This window comes from Halichoeres trimaculatus, unplaced genomic scaffold (assembly GCF_033239565.1).
Source record: "Halichoeres trimaculatus isolate MK-OKI-2021-1 unplaced genomic scaffold, fHalTri1.1 fHalTri1_scaffold_17, whole genome shotgun sequence".
NCBI lineage: Eukaryota > Metazoa > Chordata > Actinopteri > Labriformes > Labridae > Halichoeres > Halichoeres trimaculatus.
The window spans coordinates 23091498-23112830 of record NW_027437195.1 but is presented as its reverse complement, the minus strand read 5'-3'; the positions used below and the strand labels follow the sequence as shown (position 1 = coordinate 23112830).

General features: G+C 41.7%; 2 protein-coding genes across 2 annotated transcripts; one reads left to right on the top strand and one right to left on the bottom strand.

The window, feature by feature from the left end:
* LOC141806941 (pentraxin-related protein PTX3-like) lies at positions 1-2301 on the top strand. Its single transcript, XM_074692673.1, has 2 exons — positions 1-212; positions 1645-2301. Exons 1-2 carry the CDS (start codon positions 77-79, stop codon positions 2283-2285), a joined length of 777 nt encoding a protein of 258 aa, XP_074548774.1. The 5' UTR covers positions 1-76; the 3' UTR covers positions 2286-2301.
* Positions 2302-5331: 3030 nt separating this feature from the next.
* slc35g2a (solute carrier family 35 member G2a) lies at positions 5332-11545 on the bottom strand. The gene is made up of 2 exons (XM_074692147.1): positions 11161-11545; positions 5332-6894 (listed from the first exon to the last, which is right to left on the bottom strand). Exon 2 carries the CDS (start codon positions 6866-6868, stop codon positions 5510-5512), a length of 1359 nt encoding a protein of 452 aa, XP_074548248.1. The 5' UTR covers positions 6869-6894; positions 11161-11545; the 3' UTR covers positions 5332-5509.
* Between the last annotated feature and the right edge of the window lie 9788 nt (positions 11546-21333).

Below are 21333 nucleotides of genomic sequence, written 5' to 3'. Positions count from 1 at the left end.
GGAGAAATGATAAGCTGGAAAACTGTGTTGCAAACACTTCTGATATTTTGAAAGGCATAATATTTAAAGCAACATCATGCATGTATTCGAAACCTGGCGTGTGCTGTGTGTGCTTGGCTTCGTGAGTGCATCCCTGTGTGTGAATGAAGTTGAATATGAAGGAAACTACGCAGACAACTACGACAACGAGATCTCTCAGGACCAGCAGGAGGGTGAGTTTTGTTTGTTTGTCCTTTCGTCTGTTTGGTTACCAGCTTGTATGAGCAGATGGCTTATTGAGAAGATTTTGTTCTCAGCTGTAATGCCAGACTCTTTTTAGGAAATAGAGTTTGTCTTATGAAGTTTGATTTATTCATTTTGGTAGATTAGTGAAGGTATCCCCCAAGGCTCTATATTTGGCCCATATCTGTTCACGAATATTAAATTTAGAATAGAATTTCTGACAGTCCACAATAATGCTTCTATGTACAGGCAGGTGGTCTGGTTTGTCTAGGTTTAATGCTATTCATTCTACAAGCCTCAATACTGTCATGTAAATGAAAAAAAAAAATCCCAAATTGCAAAAGTAGTGATTAATTTGGCTCTCATGTCTCCAATTGCTGTTTTTTGCAAATTTTTAAACATGTTTGCTTTTCCAACATATTGTAAAGTTGTGGCCAAAAGTTTTGAGAATGGCCCAAATTTTGCTTTTCACAAAGTTTGCTGCCTCAGTTTTTATGGTGGCAAATTGTATCAACTCTAGATTGTAAAGCTATGAGGTGAATTTAAATTAACTGCAAAATTTTCTGCCATGAAAAATGAACTTTAAAATAAACTAAATGTGTTCCATTCTCAAAACTTTTGGCCAAGTTAAGTTAAGTAAGTTTATTCTCAGTTGGAACCTCTAGTGTTTAAAAAAAGTTTTCAATATGTGACTATTTTGAACCAGAAAGACTGAAACAGATCTTAGAGAGAAGTTTATTTGCCCTAATTATAAGTATCCCAACCTGTTTTTAATAATAGTGACTCACACTGAAAACGTAACTACGTCTCAACGTAAGTGTTGTAGAGGACATCATTGTTTTAGGAAACTATGAAGTTTCTTTTTATGTTAGAAAGAAGATCGAGGAACAAAGAGCACATTTGTTCTTTATGATTCACGCTCTGCGACAAAATAAAGCTCATCAGGGTACCACTCAATAAAAACTATATTACACATAGCCCATTAACTATAGCAACAGTTCTTTTCACATGGACACCAGAGTCTCTAATGGGGAAAACCTTTTCCAATAACTGCCAAGAGAAATGGGCAAACACATTTCTTTTTATTACCTTTCATCTATGAGGAATAGCACCTTTAAAGAAGCCAAATCAAACGACAGAAACTGGAAATCAGCCATGCACTCAATACACCATCCAACACTTGTCATCCATTTTTCAACTTTGGTGTCCTCTATAAATGACAAATGAGCTTTCTCTTATTCAAAATGTGCAAAATTTTAGTTTTTTTTGGAACTTAAGATTTAGGTTTGTTTCCAGTTATGTGCTCAAAGATATGTATCCCAAAATAGCATTTTACTAGCCTATTTCTAGTCGTCCTTAAGTGATCATTTCGGCCTGTCTCTGGAACTATATAATTGATGCAACCTTTGATATTGTCCGCAGGTGAAAATCCAACCCCATCTTGTCAGACTGCAGAGTTTTCTCGCTGGGACAAGCTTTTCATCGCTCTGGAGGACTCCCACATGAGGCAGAACATGCTCCTGGAGTCTCTGGAACAATGCTGTGGAGGTATGCATTCTATCAGAGCCCAGGTGGACAAGCTAGCTCAGGGAACATGTCAGCATTGTCTACCCAGCCTGGAGTCAGCCTGCAGGTTGCAAGCAGAGCAGGCAAGTGTCAAGCTGCAAAAAGGCTTGCTGGAGCTGAGGGAGGAGGAAGCACAGAGGGAGAGGAGGCTAAACACTACTTTACAGCAGCTCCTGCACAGTAGCCACGAGGGGAGCGCCCACCTGAAGCGTCTGGAGGAAACTAGCGGCCTAAGAGCAGTGCCGTCGGCAGCGGGGGGCAGCAGGGTGGGACACCAGCCCACGCAGAGACCTGGAGGTCTAGGTGCAGCGTTTGGCTTGGGAGTGAAGCCGTTCTCATCGGGCATGAAAGAGCAGGAAGTGACTACACCTCTTGACATGGCGGGGATGGAAAAGGCCCTGGTTGCCGTGGCAGCAGAGCTACAGAGGGTCCACCTGCAGCTGAGCAGAGTTATTGAACAGGCAGGTATGCAAAGGAAGAGCAGAGGAGACACATGAGAGGAGAGAAGGAAAGATAAACAGGACACATTCCAGTGATGTGATTTTGCACACTTGTTTTTAACATCAGCGTGTTTTGTTTTTTTTTTTTTTATTTGAGCTTGTTTATGTCTGGTGACAATGACTTGAGATGTACTATAAATGTCGTGGTTTTGCTATAATAAATAAAAACATATCAAAACAACTCAGTCTGCCTCGTGGAAAGGTTTCCTCCCTCCTCCCACGCAGTAATCACTTTTAGAGCTGCAAGTCCATGCACATGTTTACACTTTCATCTGTCTGACTCAGTATGTGTCCTACGCATGCTGGATTTTACACCTCCATGTTTATGTTCTTGTGGACATGTCTGCAAACTACTATAACCACGAGAAAGTGTGTCAGTGGTTATGGCCTGAGTTTAATTGTGGGCAGGCCCCACCTTTCTCATTAGCTGCTTAGAAGCCCTGACTTACAATGCTCAGAGTGTTTATGATTAATGAAACCCTGCCAGAGCTATTACTGCACCACCCGTCAGTCCTGCAGCCACACACTCGCCTTCATTGTTATAAACCACATATTAAATGGTGTTTAATGGAGGTACTTTCCGCGTCTCTTTTTATATGCTGGTCTCCTGCTCCACATCCCCTCTTCAATCAGAGTGTTTTTCTACTTGTGTTTTATTGAGTTTTATTAGAGTAAAGAGAAGAAATATAGCAGTAAACAGGATGCGATTAAAAGGGAAAAAAAAGAGTGATTGAAAAAAATAAGCGTAGAAGAGAAGAGGAAGACAGCACAATAAAATCAATACTGTGTCAGATCCTTAAAGAAATTCAGCAACTCTACAGAATAAGAATTCTAATGATGTTATCAGACTATTACATAGATTCATCTATGCAGGGTAGTTATGCGAAAAAGACATGAAACCAATTGAACAACGCCCTGACGTTAGAGAGTCTCATGCTTTTAAACAAAACATTGATTCAAGTTTAATTTTATTGATCTAAAAAAATTACATTTTTTCATCCCATTATATTATCCCATGACATCAGATTGTTTCTAACCTCCTTTTGGGATGAAATGACTATACTATAACTAAACACTCCCATTGAAGGTAATTTCAGACAAGGTAAACAGGACTTTTGTAGTTAACAGAAGCACAAATGAGGCATTCGTCTCAATTTCTACCACCATTGCAATTATCACTACCACATAATTTTGCTTTTTTCCAATTGGAAATTTAGACGTGAACTCACCTACTCAGCTGCTGTGGCCCGGATTGCAGGACAGGATGTCCCTCCACTTCTCCCAGTAACGGAACTGTAGCTCCTTACATCTTGACTCCATACTGTCATTATTTCCTGACTCGAAAGATCAGCCTGAGACAGAAACAAATGTGGGTTTCCTCTGGGTACTCCAGCTTCCTCCCACAGTCCAAAAACATCGGGTTTACTGGTGTTTTTAAATTGCTCATAGTTTGAGTTTGCGTTGGTGGCCAGTCCAGGGTGTCTGAAGACAGCTAGGAAAGGCTCCACCTACCCCGACCAGGATAAGTGTTAGAACATTGATGAATGATGGAATGAATTAATTAATCAGTTTTGAGTAAATTAAGTAAATTACAGCATAATTGTAACTTTTAAATGTACATCTTCCTAAAAATGTGACATAAAGTGTTTCATAATCACTAGCTATGTATAAACCTGTATTTATTTAATGACATCTTAATCAGTAACTCATGTATTCATTATTATTCATTACTTATAAGTTATTACAGTATGGCAGTGAATTTGAGCCACGTAATTTTTTTAATGGCCATAAAAAAGCTTTTTTGGCATTGTTTTGTTGTGATTTCATTGTGATGGTTGACGTCAGTATTTTGAGGAAAAAGCTAGGAGTCATACAGAAAATAAAACTCTACTTTCTACTTTGTATGTAATCTTAGAAATCTAGAGGAAAAAAAGTAAAGTATCTAACCACAATCTCAGAATTCAACTTCCCACTCAGAGTACAAAAGATTATTTTTTTAACTTTCCTATTTTTGACCTCTGAAATATGTTTCAGTGGCATGAATTCTCTCTTGTAATCACATTCCTTTTTTTACATCTTGCAACTCTGTAAAGTAAATTTTGAGGGATAGAATTATAGTATTGTGTCCCTTTAATTTAATTCAGTGTGGACTAGCGTACAATATAATTAAGGAGAATAGAAATATCTTAATGTTGTTTTTGTCTGGATGTGAATAGAGTTGTTGGATCACTAGGAAAACTTACAACCATAATGCAAACTTTTGTCTGTACTTTAGTGTGTTTGTTCTCATTTGGAAGTCTTAGGCCAGCTTGAGAATTGCACACATTGCTAAGATTTTTCTTTCTATTTTTAAATGTTACAACAAGTAGCAAGAGGAGCATCAAGATGTAGTAGCAAGTCAACACATGCACCTGTTCAGACACTAGTCTGTTTAATGAGAGTGCACCTGTTTTCTTAGAAAGTATCCATCTGTTCAGGGTGTCTACATTTTAGTGAATGGAGCCTTTTTATGTTGTTATGCCACTTTGTAACATGGAGAAAATGAGGGAAAAGGCAAAAATGGAAGCTAATGATCAAAAAGGGGATGAGAGGCCCAGAGAAGAAGAGTGTAGGTGATTATGTGTCTGACAGGTAGTTATTAGACATAATGACTGTTCCCGACATATAAAAGTGTTTTCAATAGCCAGCTGGTCAGAAGCGGCAAAATAATCACCCAACGTCAGCCTCGCATTCTGTCCTGGCTTCCTTCTCTTTCATCTGTTTCGTCATCTGCCATCATTCATCTTTCTCTCCTGCTTCTTATCTGTGTGCCAATCCAATCATCTCTTCCCTCCGCTCCCGTTTATCTTCCGCTGCTCCCTTCTCTTGCCTCCCATGTCCTGTCCCTCTCCTTCGCCGGGAGCCTGCAGCCAAATAGATGGCATCAATCCCTGGCTAGCTCTCAGCTGGCTGCTTAAAGTGACTGACATTACACTGTTATAAAATGTAGCCTATGAACAAACTCGATCTTTAAAAGGCAAGATACAGAGTACCACTGGCCCATGCATTCCTCAGAGAGACTTTAATGTCACGTTACAACATCACAATAACACACAACACAATATTGGCACTTTCCCAAAAGCAAAAAGACAATACAAAATAGATCAGGCTCCAGTAAACATTTAGCAGTCTTTTGTGTACGATGGTAACAATCTTGTGAAGTGAGGAGTGTGTAGAGAAGTCTATTTGATTGGCGAGTCTAAGATCTCCTCATACTCCTCTCTTTGGCGACGTCCTCCCCCACGGGAAGGAAGCAGCTTCATTGCCACCAGCCAGCCCACGCTCAGTATGACCATCACATTCCCGACGACCTCCGGCGCAGTTGGAGCCAACGGCAGCACAGCCAGATGGAGCAGCATGGCAACGGGTATCTCCAAGCTCTGTGAGGCAGAGACCAGAGCCGGGTGGATCCGAGTGAGAGCATGTGTCATCCCAAGAAAGGCAGCTACCGAACAGGCAACCAGGCCCAAGATGATGCCCCAGGCTGGAGCGCTCGTGGGCCAGGACCAGCCTTCCTGAAGAAGAATCAAGAAGGCCGGGGAAAGCAGGCTGCCAGTCCAGCTCACTGTGAACAAAGCTGTGCCCACTCCCACCCTCTCCTTCAGGGAGCGATACCCAACCAGTGCCAGAGCCATCCACAACCCAGCCAGAGCTGAGAGAGACCACCCGAACGCTCCCCTCCAGAACGTAACTGGATCAACACGTGAATCTGAGTTGCTTTCATCTGCTGTGGGGAGCAATGCAAGCCCCAAACCACACAGTCCGGCAGCGATGGTGATCCCATCCGGCAATCCAAGCCTCTCCTCCAGAAGCAAAAATGCCAAGATGGCTGACAGCCCTGTGGTTGCCAGGCGCCAGGTTGTTGTGCCGTTTCCAGGAGAGACAAATGTTAGGGATGAGTAGGCGCAGCAGAGGGAAAGAGAGTAGGCGATGCCGTAACAGAGCAGACGTATGCGATAGCCGTCTGGTCCAAAAGGGTTCTCCCCTCTGTGCAAAGGTACAGCTAAGGAGACGAGTTGCACGATGGATCGAACCATGAGCAGGAACAGGGGGCCGAGGCTGAATTGCTCTGTGGCAAGGCGGGTCAGAACTATCAAGCATCCATGAGCCAACGCTGCACCTAGCAAACCAACCCACATTAGCCGAGATGCAGACACCGATGCCTCCCCAAAACTTGCCAGCTGTTCTCCAACTCCTTTCCCGGACGCCTTTGCTGCTCGTACCCCCCCATCACTAGTCTCCCCTCCTCCCGCAGCAGCCTGCGGTCTGCTGGTTGTGTCCTTATCTTTGGAGCCAAACAGAGTCAAAGGCCACCTCTTGCCCTCCGTTAGCCGTTTCCTGTCTGATGTTTCCTCGAGGAAGGAGCCAAAGTCCTCAAAAGACGGGGCATCATCGTAGCCTTCATCCCCCGGTTGGGGAAAGTGTGTGTGAACTCCAGGTTGTGGGGAGTAGGGGGTTTGCGTGGCGTATTTAGCTGTGACAGTGTGAGGGTGGATCTTGACTCTCTTCTTCGAGCCGCTCAAGAGGTGAGTGGACTCCATTTTGAAACCTTGGCAACAACAGACACCTGGAACAGAAAAGAGAAGATACTGTGAGAGCCACATTCAATACATATTTTACACACACTCTTCAGCAAACCTCATGTCTGTTTCCTCTCTCCCTTTCTCTGGGATACTTGTAGATATCTCATTTATCTTTCATATCCCGTATAATAATAGCAGTGACTCACATCTTCCAGAGTGCCTGCGTGTTTGGCAGGGAATCCACTAAGGCTTTAGGTGTCCTAGCAAACAGCACAGGTTAATTGTTTTTTTGCGTGTGTGTGGGACGATAGTTCACATGAGTTCAAAATTGCTGAATCCCAGGAGCCATTAAGGCGGATAATCAATGTTATTATCGCCCCTTTAAGTCTCTTTAAATAACATGACCTTGAAAGGCTGGTTAGAGATTGTAGGCAATGACAGTTACATAAGTGAATGCTTCCTGCCTCATTTGCATTCTAAAACTATTTATTTCTGTACCCTCAGCCAGGGAGGATGAGATACGCTTTAGATTTCTAAGTCTGGGTATTGCTCATTTGGTTCAGACATGAGACACCCGCTATTAGATTAGTAACAAATGTATGAGTCACCTCTATCAGTTCCAAAAATCTTCCTCTGCTCCATCTTTCATTTCTACATCCCTTTATATTTCCTTTCAACCCAGATAGTAACAGCTCTCTGCAGCTGAACAATCTGGTCCTGCAGGTGGCACACAGCACATACCCACTGCTGCATTTCAGGTTGTAAAACACTCAGCAGTTCACTGGTTTCTCCAGAAACAGGGGATACTTTCACATGACATAATGTTTATTCATGCAAGGCAGCTAAAGCTCAGCGCTCAGTGATTTCCCTGGAGTTCCAAAGTGTTACTCGACCGTAATTTGGCTTCCTAACGCTAATATTTTTCTTCAGTAAACTGTACACAGAAGAAAAGCAAATACACTGTGTGCCAGTTTACACACAGTAAATAGGAGCAATGACACAATGTGTGAGTTTTGTGGAGCTGTTTGATAACCCACCCTTTATCCTCAATACCTTGTGTATCTAATATAACCCAAAACTAAGCAACTGTGTTAGCGATACTCAATCCAAAAGTCAGTTTGCCCTTACACAACATGAAGTGTTTATTAGTAACATGTTTAACAGCTTTGTAAGGCTACACTTTGGTATATTTGTAATGTGATGCTTTAATTCAGGGGTTCCCAAAATTGCAGTGCCAGAGACCAGTAACCCCCTGCTATGGGAATACACTTATAGGCCAATCCAAAAACAGACAAAAACAAAAAAAAGGCCTGAAGCCCTTCATATAGCCAATTGGTAAAACTAAAATGGTCTGTTTGAACATATAATCAATCTACTGCCACTGATGCCTTCATTATTCTGGCTTAGTCACTTATGGGGCTCTTGTGGCAGCAAATATAAACAGATTTTCTGTTTGCATGGTTTTATATAAATTTTAACCTCTTTTTTCAGTGTTTATGATCATAGATGAAAATGTAGTTTCGAGGCATTTTGTTTCATGACCCCCCACTTTGGGAGCTACTATTTTAACTTTGACATCCCATGAAGTTAAGTTGCTCTAAGCTAGCTGTGATACAATGCTTTAATGGAAACATTGATGTTCGTTGATGTACAGAGTTTCAATATAATTATCTAAAACTGACTAAATTTAACCAACCAAGTTACCAACTTCTCATTTTTTTACAGTGGTACTTTTGGTAGCATGCTAATATTAGTGAAGTAGCACTGAACAAAATGTTTTGGCAGACACACGTAAAAAACTCTCTTCATAAAGCTATTACAGAGATTGTATACCGAGTGACTGAATGACTGTACCAATCATCATGGGAAATACATCCATTAGTTGTTAGCCTTTTTTTTTTTTACATTGCTAGCTTAATGCAGGACTTTACGACCCTAAAGCAATTTGCCTTTAAAGTAATTATAATGTCCCAGAGGCCTGATACTGAAACAAAGCTGTCCCCTTGCTGAGCTAGCACCCGGCACTTACACAGTGTCATTTCACGGTGTGATATTAATACTTCTTTTATGCCTCTTGTACTTTGTGTAATGCACAAATGCGTAGAAGTTGTTCCAGCTCTGATGCTCCAGTATTTGGCTATTCAAGGGTGCAATGTGTGAGTACCAAAGCGGACTGTTGAATCACTGTTGCTGAATTTCAGCATGAGAGGCTAGAAACGGTGGCGTAACAAGCGACAGAGGTTTAAGGTAAAATGATAAATGGTTTCCACATTTGTTTCTTAACACACCATGTGCTCCTGCAGCACTGACATGCTGCAGAAAGAAATCCAACATTAGGGCATCATGGATCATGCTGTCACAGATTATGTGTACTGCAGACAAGCAAAATAAAAAAGGGCTGTTGAGATATTTCTCGTGAAACCACAAATATTGATCTCTCATTGGCTTTTAAAAGAAAAGTAATGGGGTCTGTAAACTTAGTAAGAAATATCTATGAGAAATAGCGATCAAGTAACCTCAAAATAATTAGTTTGTGACCTATCCAGAAGATTAAAATCTCAAGAAACAAACTGGTACTTCATTTCAGGTTTTAAAAAACGCACTGTTTGATTATATTTTCTTGGTCATTATTGAGCTTAATGATCTTACTCTTTAGAAGTCTGCATGTTTTGCAGCTCCTTTCTGTTTTTAACATTACTGATGGTGCAGCCTCTTTGGTTTGTAGAAGCAGGGCATGCTGGGAATTTGCAGCTGTACATGTGGCCTTTACTCCCCCTGGAGATGTTGAGTTTTCACTCGAATCAGTCTGAATCGCCCTTTTACAAATTACAACGGCTGGAAGGCTCACAGTGTGAGGGTGTTTTTCAAGTTTGCAGAGTGAATTCTGATGTTAAAAAATTGACTTTAAATGCATATCTGAGTTTGAGACATTTTCCTGCTTCTGTGACATGAAAAGAAGGTAGTCCAGCTAAAACCTCCCAGCTTGAGTCCAGATGATATGAAACTCTGTGCAGATTTTACGACTTCACGGCTCACTGAGTTTGTAAAATAACAGCCACAGCTATCAGTTTGCATTGCTGATATCTGAGAGGATCCAGCTGTGTATTTCCATTCAAGGTTACAAGAAACTCGATCCGCTGCTTTGTGAAACCACAAAAAGATCAGGAGGCTCTTGTTTGACTCCTCGACCAGTTAATATTTACTGTTCTGCCTGATGCAGCCACCTCTGCAATGCTGCTGCTGCTCTCAAAAGCTTTTTCACACCTTACACAACCCTAAAATGAGCTGCTACTACAAGCCAGCGCCAAACCTGTACGAAGGGAGAGCGAACAATTGTACTGGGGACTATTGACTGCCACATATTTTTATGTTTTTACATGAGGAACATCCTGGAAAGACTTCAAAGCTTTTGAAATCAATCACATCTTTAAACAGGGCAAACACTTTATGAGTGGAGCTCGTGTAGAGCGTTAATATTTAAACACTTTGAAAGGTTATGCGGCTATTATAGCGTCTTTATTCAACATGAGAGTTATTACAGCTACTACAGAGTGATGTATTTTCATAGAGGTAAATACAGATGTGTGTGTGTGTGTGTGTTCTCTGCTTTATGTTATTCTCAATAAATCAATATGTTAACGTCATCTTAAGTGGGTGTGTGTCGGAATACTAAGGGGAGATGTTATTTTCAAGGTTATCTCGGTTCCTTGGTGATGCGAACATGTGACGCCAGAGGGTTTACACACACACACACACACACACACACACACACACACACACACACAGAGAGAGAGAGAGAGAGACACACACACACACACACACACACACACACACACACACACACACACACACACACACAGAGGGAGACAGAGAGAGAAGGGTTGCGCTGCATCCATATTCAAAATCCAATCAAACCGTCCTCTCACATCACTAAACATTACGTCTCCACTTGTTCTGACACCACACGGCTGCTGCACTCACAAGGACGAAGGTTCGATCCCCACCCCCCTGACATGTTGTGATTTCCCCCCCCCAGCATCCACTGAGTGGTATTTGTGAGTTTTATTATGTTGTAACCTACTCCAACACCACGACCCGTGACCCATGACAAATTACTGAATGGCAGACAAGTGCGCGCGCTATCGTTTACCTATACTCACACGCGCGCATACAGAGTGGCACGCGGTAGCTCCATCACTGGATTCCTGACACCAGACGATCCGTTAATTACGTCTCGTGGTGAAGTCAGTAAACCCCCGGGTGTGTTATTTACTGTCAGATACTCTTTTACAGGAGGGTGAGTGACTCACCTGCTTCCCCGTTTGGTTGAACTTCACTCTCGGTCAGTCATCCACAGAGCATCCCTCGAGCTCCATCACCTCTTTTTGGCCATTTCTTCTCCTCCTTTTCCTTTATTTGCTGTGCTACCCTCTTCTCCTTCTTTACCCTCTTTCTCCTGCGGCAGTTTCTCCTCAAGGACACCTCGGAGCGCCTCCGCCCGGCCACACTCCGACACCTGCGGTCACCTCACCTCACTCTGCGGGAGGAGAACGTGTGTTTTATGGCGACCTGCTGTCCATCCATCTCCCTCTCTCTCCTCCTCTGAGCGCTGATACAGATGCTCCTCCTCAACTGCTTGTCCGGAGAAAGAGAGAGAGACATGGGGAGGGAGGTGAACTAATAATATCATCTGAGCATGCGTGACAACCACTGAACACTAGTACTGTATCACACCGATCATTGTACGTTATCTGTCACAACAGTGTGTGCTTGCGAGTGTGTGTTCCTGTCTGTGTGTGTGTGTTAAATATCTAGGAGGAGCTGTGTAGGGTTATAACAAACCACAGGCTCCTGTGAGGATGATTTCCCTTTGCTGTCTAACACTTGTAAAATATAGTCTTTTTTCTGCAATATGTAACATACATCTAACATTAAGAAAAAGGTTTTAATATTGATTTTAAATTGCAAGAAATTAAAAAAAAACTACAGAAGCACTCAGAGTGCAGACCTCTGCCAAGCATATTGTGATTCTCATGCAACACTTAAGTCCTACTTTAATGTTATACTCTCTTTCAGCAGACCGTCTGCTACAATTTGGTGTTAGTTGCAGGTTTGTACGGTAATTTGTTACTTGACAGCGTTGAAAATTATGACGACCCAGTACATATTTCATATTCCGAATCTTAGTATCCAGAATATTGCCAGGATTTGGATCGTACTTTTACATCTGTCAGAAATTATAGTGACCTTGTCTTGTATTGATTTACAAAGCAATCTGACCATTTATCATGGAGTTGTATACACATATTCACATATGGTGAAAACGACCCTATCTCACAATGATAAAGAATCCTTTAAAAGAGTCCTGGATCCAGACGGTGATCCGGATCACCTCCAAAATTTAATTGCTTCTTCCTTATCCCATTTTGAACATTTCCTGAAAATTTCATCAAGATCTGTTCGTTACTTCTTTTTGAGTTATGTTGTTCATAGACATACAAACAAACTCTCCCTAAAACATAATCTCCTTGGCGGAGGTTATCAGGACATCAACAATGTTCTGCATTATTCCTTATCAAGCCCAGATTTCCATTAAAACATGTCTTGTATCATATCATAACTGTTGGTCATGTGATGTCATATCACGGCAATGGTGCTGTGTTATGAAATACATGCTTTGTTATATCTTGATGAATTCTATCGAAAACCTATCGAAAATATTAGACAATACAGAAATGTTTGAATCTGTGGTACGCCAAGCATCTTCTTGAGGCTGGTTTTCTGAAGTACTAGAAACCACATAAACGCCAACCTAAAAAATACTTTTTCACAGCAGCAATAAACATATTTACAGCTTGGTACTCAAAATGTTTCCCATCTGAATAGCTTATTTCGCCAACGGCATACACTTTATGTGGGGTGTATTTTTTTTCCAACTCAGCATTTTAGGAGATATTTAAAACGTGAGCTCAGCCAGTCAAAGGCAAAGCTCAGCTCATGTGACAAATGCCCTATACCTGTTAGTGCGGAGGCTCAAAGCTGGCCCCATTCCCAAGATGGCTGTTCCAGCCAATTTGCTTCAAAGACTTTTCAGAAACAAGTGATGTCACAAAGACTATATCCGTTTATTATGCAGTCTATGGTTGAATTATGTCAAATCTCACTGAGCCATATCATATCATGTCATATCGTAATGCTGTGTCTTGTTATAACTTATTGAATCCTGTTGTGTCGGATCTTATTTAAGAGTTGACTGGCACTCAAGGTTTGGTGACTCAACTCCAACAGTTCATAGAGGTTTTGGTATATGGATGCAAAATTTGTCTAAACGATTGTTCTAGGAGCTCCGTGCCCTTATGTGGAGTGCCAAAACCATAGGTCTGGAGAGCATACCTCCCATGTCTTGTGTTGACACACATGAAAAACCAAGGCAGGGAGAGCAGCAGCAAAACCCCCCACGGGTACAGACCAGAGCGGCCATCATTGGTAACACGCATATATCAATATATTGACGTTTTGTGTGTTTGAAAGACAAGTAGTTGTTTAAAAAAAAGCAGAGTAGGCAAAACGTTACTTATTTGGAATTCTGGTTAATACAACTCAACACATCAAGGTATATTGCACAGAAATGATAAGCTGGCTCAAATGTTGGTAGTTTTTCTCAAAATTCAAGAGTCTGGGTTGGCCTCAAAATGCTAAAGTGTAGTGCAGACAGTTGCCCTGATATTGTAAGTTTTCCTTACTTTCAATTTTAGGCTCAGTTACTGTTGGGGATGGGTTGTCACCAGAAGCTTGCTGCTCATTTATGACAGTGAATTACCTATGTTTGTCTCTGACTGCCATGGTTTTATTGACTGTGATGAAGTGAGACCAAACTGACTGAAAGGCACATTCAAAACAACGGCAGCATCAGACAAAATTTCAGCTGTAATAAACAGCACAGTAAAGCCAAAGCAGCTTTATTAGAAAAACAAGACAGAGCACACACAAAAGACAGAAATCAAGCTGTCATTTCAGCAAAGGGGGACTTAAAGGGTAACACATAAAAGTGTTCTGAGGCCAGATTTGAAGAACTGAATGGCTGATCCAATCGATGACTCCAATTGAGGGAGGCTTGGTAGCAATAGCCTGATAAGCTCTTCTGTCAGATGATCCAAGAGGCCTGGTAGTAAAGGCTCAGAGGGTGAGTTATGTTGGGATGAGGTGGACCATTCAGGGCTTTAAAACCAAGTAATGCAACCTTAAAGTCCATCCCAAAGAAAAATGGAAGTCAGTGAAGGGAGGCTAAAATGGGAGTGATATGATCCCACTTTCTCAAGCCAGTTGTGAGCCTGGCTGGAGCATTTCTCAGGCAACACAGAGATGACTGATCAGTCAGTACATGGGAAGTTACACCCGTCAAGCCAAAAAGAAATTGATTACTTGCTCTGGGTCACTGAATGCGAGGATGGGTTTTAACTCTGGTCCTCTGAAAATAGTCTTCAGATGATTGGCGGTTGTTTCCTAATCTGTTTTCACCTGCACAGAGGTCAAATGTAATCAACTTTTCAAAAGTAGCACCAAGGCTTTAGCTTATTAAGGTTATTTAGGACCAATTGAACCGTCCAGTTTTTAATATCTATTCAAAAAAGTCTTTGAGAAAGGGGAAATGTTAGGGATAATTTAATGTAATAGGTAGATAGAGCTGGTTATCGTCAGCATAAAGGAGTATACAGAAGTCTGATTTACAAAATGTCTATGCCACCAAGTTTCAGCATCTTGTAAAATTACCCATGTTTCATTATTCATAGATTTTAAAATTAATGTAGAAGGGTTTAACTTTTAGTTGTCTGTTCATGCAGTTTAAAACTGGATTGCAGTAGCAACAAAAGATTTAATCAAGACAAGACAGATTTCAAAGGACCTTGCAGCGGTTTCTTTTCTCTGTCCTCCTCTGTTTGACTCACAAATGCAGCCCAATCTCTCACTCTTTCACCTTCTTGCAGCCTGACAGTAATTGCTTTGACATTTCGCTGCTGTAACACTTGTGTGCTCTGCTCCGTTCCAGGCCACGTTAACCTTTGCCAAGTGCTGCAGGACTCACTGTAAAAACGCACCATCTCACTGTTCAATAAGAAGCCTTGGGCTGCTGCTACACCGTGAGAAAGAGAGTGTGGCTTCCCAAGTGGCACCACTGGGGGAGTCACAGCGGTCATTCTCCGGATCAAATAAGATGTATACCCATGAGTAAATGATGAGAAGAGGAAAATTAATCCCCTTGTTCACTAATTTCCCCTGATATTTAGATGAAAGGGTAAGGTTTAGCTTTGTCTGTACCTTTGGCTTAAGGACCACCAGAGAGTGGGAAGGTTTCTTTGCCAACCTATAACAACTGATTTAACTAATTAGCTCTTTGCTTTATGTTGCCACCATAGATAGCACATCTGGGCTGTGTACAAGCATCACCTTCCCGCGATGAGAAATAAAGCCGATGAAAACTGCAGTTCACAAAGTGTCCGTTCAAGGACAATTACTGATTTCTGTGTTTGGGTTTTTGGGAACAGTAGGGACCACATGGTCACATATTAACATGTTTTTTTTTCTACTAGAGTGCTCACTGTTTCATCTGAGAACTTGGTACCTTGTGCATGTTTGAAATTCAAGTCATGCTTTACTTGATTAGCTTTTGTGTTTTCTGTGCTGCGTTTGTTTTTAATGCAATTATCTGCCCACTTGTCATGGAAATGGACCCAATCTACTATGCAAAATGTATTTCAACCTTTAATGTTATAAATTATAAAGAAAGGTTGCAAAACAGCCAATACATTTAGGAAAGCAAAATTCAAGTCTTATTGCACTGTAGATTTTTTACTTGTTTGGGGGCATGGTTGGCCAAGTGATTTGAGCAAGTGCCCTATATACTCAGGCAATAATCCTTTTTAAAACCACCGTTGGTTGGACTCCTGGTCTGAACCATCACATTTCCTGCCTCTCTTCAGCAGTTTGACCCAATGAAGGAAAAAATGCCCAAAACATTAAAAATTCTTTGAAATGACCTGAAACCCCAAAACCAAAGCTTCCACTACAAAGCCCACTACGAGCAATAGTTTCATGCACTTGTTTCCTCAAAATCTAGTTTCTGTCTGGTATATAACATCAATTATTGAAGTATATATTTTACTCTTTTATAAGGAAGCTGAAAAAGAAACAACCCACCCATCCATCCCATCCATCTTTCCCTGTTGGGTCTCAGGAGCAATGGTCGAACTAAATTGACCCAACCATCCCTCTCTCCTGCAGGTCTTTCCGGCTCCTCCTTGGAATTCCCAAGGTGTTCCCAGACCAGTTTAGATTTCTAACCCCTCAAATCATTTACGGATCTACCCCCAGGGCCTCCTCCCAATTGGACACCTCTAAAGAGAAGTGTTCGAGGGGCATCTCAATCAACCACCTCAACTGACTCCTTTCAATATGAAGTCATAGCGGTTCAACCCCAGAGCTCTTTCTTGATGTCTGGGCTCCTGAACCTGACCACCCTTTGGAGGAAACTCATTTCAGGCGCTTGTATCAGTGACCTCATTCTTTCAGTCAGAACCAACAGCTCGTGACCACAGGTGAGGGCTGGAAAACAAACCCTGTTCAGTTTTTCCTTTGTACTGGAGTCCAGAAGTCATTAAAAAGGGTTCATAGACCTTAAACTTGAGCTGTTTGCGAATTAACAGCAACCGGTTTGGTGGTTTTTCATAATTGGCCTGGAAATGGTACCTAAATTGGCTTCAGTAATGAGTTCAATACAAACAAATAGAGCACAGGAAGAGGAATTAATTCCCTCGTCGTGTCCCTGAGGACGTTTTTAGAGTAGCCATGCTCCCCAGAGAGATGCACGGTGCTCGAAGATTAGACTCAAAACAGTCCTTTCCCTCTTTGTTTCTCTTTATTTCTCTATCTTACCCATGCATCTGCTTTAGACTTCTTCTTCTTCTCTGAGGATGAGGAGGAACATCTAGTGTTTCCATGGTGACGGTGAATAAAAGTACATCAGACCAAGCTATTTAGGGCACGGTTTAAATCTCATCTACAGCTCTGCAGGGCCTGGACTTTTTGGAAGGAAGCTCATCGGATTCAGACTCTGAGGTGCAGCCTCCAGGGACGGGTTGGCGACTGGCTGTGATAAGAACAAGCAGAGGGGAGGAGGGATGAGCTGACAGCTGCAGGGAGGAAGAGGAAGAGGAAGAGGAGGAGGAGCAGAGAGGTTTTTAAGGAGAGAAGCATGTGGGAGAAGCATGATGGAGAAGCTTTCTGCGCTGTCTGCCTCTCTTGCTCCAAGTTAAGTCTGGATGACATGAATTATGGAGTACAGTGGAGGAGAGAGTTGACTCTGAGTGTGCTTAACTTGAGTTCTTTTCTCATGCAACCTCAGGCTTTCTCTCTCTGACACATAATATCTATTTCTGCTTCTCACTTATGCTCTCACACATAACCACATGTACGGCCTTTTTCCAGTTTCACACCTATTTGACAAAGGAAGTCTCATAATTCTCAGTCTGTGAGTGAAATATTCACACTCATGATCATTCAATTTACATCTTTCCACAGTTGAGTTCACACTTTGGTGATTTATATAATAAATACAAAAAGGAATGATCTTAGGTAAAGATTTCTGGTCGGCATAAATCTCCATCCCTGGCTGCACTAACTCTCACTCGGGTCTCTTTTGGACGCTCTGTACTTATGGACTACGAACAGGGTGTCATTATTCAAAGCATGGGTCCTTGGATGTCTGGCCGCGTGTTCTCATTACAGCCGGAGCTGATGAGAGCAGGAATAAGTGAACCGCAGCCACCGACAGGACACATTCATCACCACGGGCCCTCCCTTGGCGGCAGGAGGGGATGGAACAAGAGAGAAAGTGGACAAGAGACCAATTCTGGGAAACGTCTGGGAACAAGATGAGGATCTTATACGGAAATTAGGCACAGCAGCAGTAAAAGAGAAAGTGTGAATGTGCTTTAGAGTGTTTTAGAGTGTGTGCGTAGAACAACAAATATCTGCTTCAAAGTGAGGTTGTGATAAGCTGTTATGGTTCCTCCCTTGGTGATAAAGCACTCAACCTTTCATACATTTTGCATGACCACAGAGAAAGAGAGGGTAGGTGGAGGGATGCAGAGAAAAGGGGAAGACATGCGGAGAGAGTCACAATCGGGGTATCAGACACAAAACACAGCAAGCAAGGTCAGAAGAAATTAAAAATAGAACAGGCCACATAGAGCCGCCTGTTAGTCAACAGCCCCTAAGATGAGACAGAATCAAACAGACGTCTGTTGTGTAACTCATCGAACGCGTCAAGCCAGCGTGTTTCCGCGCACATTCTGCTCTGAAAGCCGTCATCAGAGCACCTTTAACCCCCTCTGGCTTCTGTTTTCCCACAGATGGATATGTTTGCCAGCTGTCTTCTCTATTTGAGTTACAACCTGCGATTACCTTGACAGTCTAAAAGGGCTTTTGCTCTGCAGACAGCCTCTGTTGCTATGGTTACAGCCATGGGATAGTTTTTTTATATTAGGGTGGATGCTGTGATTGAGTGTGGATTACTCCTGTGCGCTCAAGTATGACTGTTTTAGTGCATTTGTGCTCAACATGGTTTCTCCGAATCTGCATCGAGGCTTGAAATTGGGGCAGATCGCGTCGCTCAACATGGACCCAGACACCCCGATGCAGACACAGTGAAAGTCTGCAGGTTATGTAACTCCACACTGCACCATGCATACTTAAAAAGTAAGGTGTAGCCTGAGCAGGAGCAGCTACATTCACTTCAGAATAAAGATAAAGAGAGACAAAGAGGAGTCTGCGGAAAAGGTTTGGAAGATTCTGGCCTGAAGGAGAGAGGATAGAGGAGAGATTAAAAAATTGGAGCGAACGCTGCAACACACTGCAACACCCAGCAGAAACAGACAGCAGCTTTTTGTCTCAGTCTGTCTGATGAGAAAAAAGATGAGAGGATGAGCAGCCAGACGGTTTCTTTTAAGCGATGTGTAGTGATTCAGAGACTCGGGGGATGTTAAATATGCATATTTATGAGGCTAAATCTGGAAATTAACAACTCCTTATGATTATTTATACTACAACATTATGAACATTTGAGATGGTGACACTCCTTCAAGTTGTTCTAAAGTGATGCCAAAATATAAGATAGGTGCTGACACCTTACACTTTTGGGGTCAGCTGGTGGAGCCACAGTATTTACGTCTTGCCTCTTTCAGTAACAAAAGCACAAATTGCCCGTCACTGACTCTTGTGTACTGTTTTTCTTTTACTGTTCCTGCCAATCTAGCACACACAGTGTTGCACAGACTTATTTGTGAACAGAGCTGTCAACCATGGTAGTAAATATTGTTTTCTTCAATACTTGGGTATAAATCTGAGGGAAAACAAATAACTTTGGGGATAGTAGCTAAGTTTGTAAAACATGTTTTTGTCGCATATTCATGTGTTAAAGGTTGTTCGATGTCCCATCTGTTTACATGGAGGAGGCAAGATGTATGGCCTTCTGTTGCCAGCAAATGAGAGGAGCTCTGAACATTTTAGCTTCACTTCTCAGGATGTGTCACATCGTCCATGTTTTACATCAGTCTAGGGTCCAGATCCATGGTATTCAACTAATGGGTCTTAATTTCTAAGTGTCACAGAGCTGCATCTCAACATGGTGTTGTAATTTGAAGGGCATGTTTATAGTTGGTTGCACTAGAATATCACGGGAGGTGGCGATAGACCTCAATACTGATTGTCTTGCGGAATTACATGACAAATCTTTTAAAAAAAGGTGCTTCACAGGGCAAGATCAGCATTGAAAACCACCGATTCGGAAAAGGAAGTGTGTTGCCAATCTGGCTGACATGAAATGCATGTTCAATGCATGTTAACCAAAGATTAATACTTAGATGCAGAAGAAAGAAGTCAGAACTCTGTACCACAGAAGCCTGCAGGTGATACAATAAAAAGAGATATTTGCAAGCCCCATTACTGATTCCCTGTCAGGGTCAGACCCGCCTCAGGCCTTGCAGAGTCATCTATTCCTCATATGGCTGTCATTTGTTGTCCTGATGTTTTACAGTCCAAGGAAGACATAATGATTACTCTGCTGTCCTGACATCTTACTTTAGTGGTTCAAAACAACAGTCGTGGAGCCTTTCAGTGCACATCATAACTTGAAAAAGATTTTTTTTCTCACTATAAAACCATTTACTGATTTTTTTGTCTTTTCTTATTTATTAACTAAGAGAAAGAAAGGTGACACAGAAACCTCAAGTCATAATAAATGTTTTATTCCTCTGTTTTTTTTTTTACTTTGAGATTTACAAAAGTGCTAAAAAAAATAATGGCCTCACTACTTTTACCTCTGACAGCCTTTCAAGATGAGGAAAATTTGTGCCAGGAGAAGTTATTTTTCTGTATTTCAAAGTGTCATGTGCACAAAATCAAGACAAAAACAAAAGTTACAAATCTATAGACACTGCATGTTAAGATTCTTTAAAAACAACAACTCTCTTTTTGCGTCTCAGATATTTGTTTTGAAGGATTCATGAAAATAAATCAAGGCCTCCGTCCTGATTCTGCTGGACACCTTGCACCTTTGAGATGCCAAATTACTCCAACATATGAAATGATGTGACAATGATGTCCAAGCGTGTGTGTGTCTTTGCGTGTGTGTGTGTGTGTTATTATAACCCTAAGGCAAGGACCTAGCTGCAGCTTTTATAAGCAAGACGTGCTGTTACCATAGCAAACAACAGTGTACTCGTCTGTCAGATTAGACACCACCCTGCACATTTATAAGGAGGTAAGTGTGTGTAAGTGTGTGCTTATGTGTGTGTATGTGTGCTGAAAAAAAAATACAAAGAAGATATGCACACATAAGAATTTATCTCAGCCTTTATTTCTGTATGCATGCACACACATACCCACATGAAATGCAGGTGTCTGATTTCGACTTAATGACTCTGTAACGGTGCTAATAGAATTAAGTGAGACCTCTCTGTCTCTGTCCGTCTCTCTATAAGGCTGCAGTGAGAAATGCACGTCCATCCAGGCTCTGTAATTAGGTTTAAGCTCGTCAGACTGCAGCCTGAAGACCTCGTGGAGACTAATGACATGAAAGTCAGGTCATAAGTGTGAAAATTCACTCCTACTCCTTATCTTAAGAAAAGAGAGGCAGCAGGGACAACGAGGGAACAAGATGTCAAAGGTAGCTTTGGGTCAAAGGTCTTTAAAGCAGAAGAAGATGCTTGTTTTTCAGAATTTATAATTCAACCAGTTTGTTTTTAGTTATTAAACAAAACTTTGCATCATTTCTAAAGAACTAAGTTAACTCTTGTGCAATTTAATGGGGTTTAATAATTATAATACACATATTCTATTCTGCCTCTGAGTTTTGTGAATGTGGCTTTTTTCACTACAGTTAGACAATTAATGTTATTCAGGGAGTTATTAAGATGATTTCTGAGCAA

Excerpts from the sequence above, each read along its gene's own strand:
- LOC141806941 (XM_074692673.1), top strand. The coding sequence starts at position 77 with ATGCATGTATTCGAAACCTGGCGTGTGCTGTGTGTGCTTGGCTTCGTG. Across the intron at positions 213-1,644 it reads CTCTCAGGACCAGCAGGAGG|GTGAAAATCCAACCCCATCT; the intron begins GTGAGTTTTGTT and ends TATTGTCCGCAG.
- slc35g2a (XM_074692147.1), bottom strand. The coding sequence starts at position 6,868 with ATGGAGTCCACTCACCTCTTGAGCGGCTCGAAGAAGAGAGTCAAGATC.